The following is a 5,398-nucleotide window of genomic DNA, read 5'->3' as shown; positions in this document are numbered from 1 at the left end:
TCATTATAGTAGAATTAGTTAATAATAGTAATAATAAAGCTTCTGAAAATTGAATAAATGATTAGCTATTTAAAAATTAAAAATGCAGTATATTAGTCCAAAAATATCAAAGTGCAATTATTAGTTTTGAATACTTTTAACTAAATTATTATTTAAAAATCATATATTAAGTCTAATTAAGGAAGGACGCGTCCATTTCATACTCATTTTTTAATTTTCAATTTGGCTTCTTAATTCTTGTCCTTATGTTAACATTAAATAAATCATTCTAAACAAATTTTTTGTGTGGCGTTTATGCACTGAATTAGTCGGTGGCATGCCTTAATTATTATTTTATTTTATTTTCTTGGGAGCTTTTCGTCCTACATAATAGAATCAATCATCATTCAACTCATGGGAATTAAAAAATCTATTAAACAGTTTTGATTACATACAAAACATTATTAGATGAAAAATATAATATTTTTTTTATCTTTTATAAGTTAACGAGAACTGTAACTAAAATTAAGAGAAATGGAAAGAGAGTAAGTATGGAAAATCTGGAAAAAGCCCTATATGTTTAATAAACAAAATGATAAATTGAAAGAAGCGTTAATTTAACCAATCATAAACATTACTATACTGTAACATAATGCTGATTTATGAGATTTTTTTTTCTTGTATCAGACACATTTACAATATCAATATCACTAGAAAAAGAAACTTTAAATAAATAATTAAAAGAAGAAAAATTTACAGCACACACACCTGCGGTCAGAAGTAACGACATGTTTCTGACCAAAATTCACGTTGGAAATGTCGGCATCGATCTTTCTCTTTCTTTTTGTTTGAAATTTGATTCCACTTACGTGTGAAACTAAAGTGTCTGTCCAAAAGCGAGTGAAAATCTCTGAAAATCTTTGTTGTTGTTGCTGCTGCTATATATATCTGAATTATGAATGAATCCCATTTCTTGTTTAATCTCATCATCGCTGTAGATTGTTGTACTATGATGCTGTTGAATTGTGTTGTCGTCGTTGTTGTTGTTTCCGAGAAATAATGGAGTAGTGTTTAGATATTCCGACCATTTAATGTCTTCAATTACTTGATTATGATCTTGAATTTGATCATTGAAGTTAATGTTGTTGTTGTTGCTGCTGCTTTCGTTGCTGCTTTTGCTTCCGTTGTTGTTGTTGTTGAATTCCCAGTTCTGAATAGAATGAAACATGGTTGAAGAATTGAGTTCTGACATGGAAGTTGAACCGCCACTAGTACTTGGTATGAAACAAAGTGAATTGTTGTTGTTGTTGTTGTTGGAATTTGATGATAAAGCTATGTTATTGATTCCATAGTTAACTTGTTGAAAAGAGAGATAGGATGAAGATGATGATCCTAATCCAACCATGTTTTCGGAAGATATGAAACATGAAGAATTGTTGTTGATTTTTGAATTAATTTCAAGTGGATAATTACAGTTATTATCCTTTGGTGTTTCGAAAAGATTCACTTCATTGGATCCAACCGAACTTTTCTGAATCGGAATCTGATTATTGTTTTTCTCAATCTCAGCATGCTTCTCCTTGTCATTGTTTTCAGCTAATTCAGAAATTGGTTGGTGCGTGTTTGGATCAATCCCTTTTTGTCTCAGCTTTTTCTTCAAACTTGAATTCCATAGATTCTTTATCTCATTATCAGTTCTTCCCGGTAACTGAGCTGCAATCTGTGACCACCTGATAGTCATATATACAATTCAGTTCAATTTAACCCTTATCGTTTCGATTCGTTATAAATATAAGTATTCAAGTATCATACCTGTTGCCGAGAAGTGCATGAAGTTCAATTATAGAATTTTCTTCTTCCGGTGAGAATGCTCCTCTCTTCAAATCAGGTCTAAGGTAATTTATCCATCTCAATCTACAACTCTTACCACATCTCTGCAAACCTGACATTATATTAATAAGAAAAAGTTAGAAATTAAATTGATTGTTGAAATATGAAACTATATAAATGAATATATAAAATTTTAACATAAAGTTTACTACCAGCTAGTTTTGGAACTGAACTCCAACATCCATGACCATGTTTGGTGATGTAACTCAAAAGTTTTTCATCTTCTTCCGGAGACCAAAGACCTTTACGAAGCTTCTGCTTGTAGCAACAAGAGTGTCTTCCCATGTGCACTTTCTTGAAATAACCTCAATCAAATGTTTTTTTTTAAGATTTATGTGTCAGAACTTTGTGTATTATATAGAAGTTAATAAAATAAATTGACAAGTTTGATAGAGAGTGAAATAAATAGAAGGAGCCTATAGAGAGATGAAGAAAAAGTTGTGATTGGACATTGTGATTTTGAATTTATATATCTGACTTTCTAAATTCACCAGACATTCCACATAATACCAGTACTCTCGATGGGTCCTACCTAACAAGGTGACACATTTTTTTAACCGTTGAGATTTATTTCTTGGATCAATCCAATGGATGAGATGGGATCAAACAACATGAGTTTGACTTATATGTGAATCAGTCCCACTGGCAAAGCAACATTTTGTTCTAATTCATTTGTGTTAAAAAAAATATATAATTTTTTTTGTTTGAAAAAAATACTGAAAATATATATAGTATTGAAATGTGGGGTTTTTTATTAAGAAATGTATAGGAAATAATATTTGTTATGCTAGACAGTTGTCAAATTTTTTATAAAAAAGTTATGTCCTTTTGTAAGTTGTAATACGGTGAACAAAATCTAGTTGATAGCTATATATAGCTATATATGTCAATTTTCTGAATGTAAAATTTGTGGAAAAAAAATTATAGTCACTTTTTTTTTAATTCATTTTTTACATGTAATTATTAAAATTAATTTTTAATAGTTAAAATATAGAGTCTGTTTAAAAATCAAACAAAGAAAAATCAAATTTTAGGTCTTAAAAAAATCTCAAAATTTTTTAACTTAATAATGAATATAAAATTCGATGGATTCATTATAAATATTGTTTTTGATTGTGGAATAAAAATATAAGAGAACTTTCGATATGAGAATTTTTTTAATAATTACTAATTTAATAAAAAAAATATTTATACAAGTTTAACATTTTAATATTTAGAATGGAGAAGTAATATCTCACTTATGGATATATCTATATATATATATATATATATATATATATATATATATAATATATATATATATATTTTCTAGACCATATAGTTGTGATCTCGTGAGTTTGAAAGCTATATAGTCTAAGAGATTAAAAGAATAACTTTGTATGGAATTTCAAAGACTGACTTGGCCTAGTGGAAGCCTAATCCAAGATTAGTAATATATTAATTGCAAATAAACCACAAGTTTAGAGAAAGGAGAATTTTTTGTGTTGAAGTAAAGCCATGAGAAGGGCAAAGTAATCAAACAAAGTATAGCGCATTAAATTTGATGATACCAAAACTTTATCTTAGGTTTATTTTGTATTCATTGGTGATAGCACTTTATAATTTGAAAACTCTATAGACCTTTCCTTTTCTTGTCTAACTTTTTCTGCCAGAGATACTCTTTGGTAAAAGACTCGCATTCTCTTCTTTTTGGCTTTTAGGGATAATTTGCAATGCTCTTTTTCAAAAGCATTATCCTTTGGAAAAATTTCATAATTTGGGTTCAAATACAAAATTACTTTTGACATATGAGTGAGTTAAGGTCTTATTTCTTTTTATAGGAATTGCTGAGAATTCAATCAACTTGCCAAATGATTCATAATATTAAAAACTTTTAAATTACATATCTTTTTTATTAAATATGGGCTTCTTCTATTTCAATATTTGTATTATAATTTTTTTTAAATAATCATATTTTTCAAATTAAATTTTCAAATACCCATTTTTTCAAAAAAACTATCAAAATAACCATCTTTCCAAACAGATGCGTCAGTTGAACTAGCGCATCCATTTACATTTCAAAGAAGACGCTAGCTCCATTGACGCATGCTTCCAAAGGTATTGCATGGAGGCGTCATGGTTGTTGGCGCATGCATGTGTAGTTTAGCACATTCGCTCATGCATCTGGCGCATGCATGTGCATGATTCATCTATAAATACCCTTTGCATCTCCCATATTTTTTCACACAACTTCTTACCCTCCAACCCCTATTTTCTTTCATTCTACTTCAATCTCCTTCAATTTTTTGTTCTTTAACCATGTCTGAATACATTCACAAGAGAAATGCCGATTTAATTTTTTTAGTTGTCACACCTCCGATAAAGATTCGACTTTGAAATATAAATTCGTTTGAACGTCTTAATTGAACGTTGAATCGTTGGTTAGATGGAGAAATTGCAGATGATGAAAGGATTCAATGGCTTGTGTCCATGTTCAACCAAAATGGAGAAGTGCGTGAATGGATGGATATTAAGACTGACAGAGACGTTCACAAGATGATGCATAATATGTTCAAAATTGTTTTGATGGTTGTAATCGCTTAGTTATAGTAATGGTATTTTAATTGTTTTAGTTGTTTGTGTTGTTGTTTATGTGTTGCTTTTGTGTTGAATGTGTTGTATTTGTTTATGATGGTATTTTCTCACTGTAACATCCCAAAATTTACCCTCCTCATGCATGCATTCATTTTTTAGGTCATTTAATATTTCATATTGCATTTCATCATGTCAATCGGAATCGGATCCAAGAAGCTTGAACATCATCCAAGACACTTTGCGGGTCCTATCCGGGTGATCAGTCAACACAAGGGAAAGACTTGAGTTACTCCCAACGGGTTCAAATGGGGTCTATTCCTCAGTCCAAGCGCTAATCTCGAAGGAGCAAAAAGCAGAGTCTGAGCTGTCATGCTCACTAGGCGAGCAGCATGGTTCGCTTAGCGAAAGGAACTGTCATGCTCGCTAGGCGAGCAAATCCTTCGCTAGGCGAAGACCACGTGTCATACCCCAAAAATTACCCATCATTTTTCCTAAAAAAAAAAAAAAAAAAAAAAAAACGAAAAAAAACGAAAAAAAAAAAAAAAAGAAAAAAAGAAGAAATTTTTTATTAAATTAATTAATTAATTAATTAATTAATTAATTAATTAAATATAAATAAATAAATAACAAATTATTTTGGACTTGGGTCTCCCTCATTCCAAGCCCATTACCCACGAAATTAGTCTATAAATACTGAAGTTTCAGTAGGGGGAGTGACACTGGGAGAGACTTGGAGTTTACACTGGAAGATTCACTGGAGAAAGAAGGAAGAGAAGCAAAACACTCTGAGGTTTCCTTGGAACAAAACCTTGAGGAAAAAGAAAGAGAGAGAACAGAGAAGGACGGATAGAAACTTTGGCATAGGAACCCTGCCTACCCGGAGAATTCAGAGTAAAGAAACCCTGAAGGCAGCCCATCTGCACCGAAGCCGTCGCCGTCCAATTCCCGCTGCCTA

General features: G+C 30.8%; 1 protein-coding gene across 1 annotated transcript; it reads right to left on the bottom strand.

Annotated features, from left to right (window-relative positions):
* Window positions 1-543: 543 nt before the first annotated feature.
* LOC127132502 (transcription factor MYB61) lies at window positions 544-2,339 on the bottom strand. Its single transcript, XM_051061457.1, has 3 exons — window positions 2,022-2,339; window positions 1,792-1,921; window positions 544-1,709 (listed from the first exon to the last, which is right to left on the bottom strand). The coding sequence occupies exons 1-3, from the start codon at window positions 2,152-2,154 to the stop codon at window positions 857-859; spliced, it is 1,116 nt and encodes a 371-aa protein (XP_050917414.1). The 5' UTR covers window positions 2,155-2,339; the 3' UTR covers window positions 544-856.
* Between the last annotated feature and the right edge of the window lie 3,059 nt (window positions 2,340-5,398).

This window comes from Lathyrus oleraceus, chromosome 3 (assembly GCF_024323335.1).
Source record: "Lathyrus oleraceus cultivar Zhongwan6 chromosome 3, CAAS_Psat_ZW6_1.0, whole genome shotgun sequence".
Lineage (NCBI taxonomy): Eukaryota > Viridiplantae > Streptophyta > Magnoliopsida > Fabales > Fabaceae > Lathyrus > Lathyrus oleraceus.
This window is presented reverse-complemented; position numbering and strand designations above follow the sequence as displayed.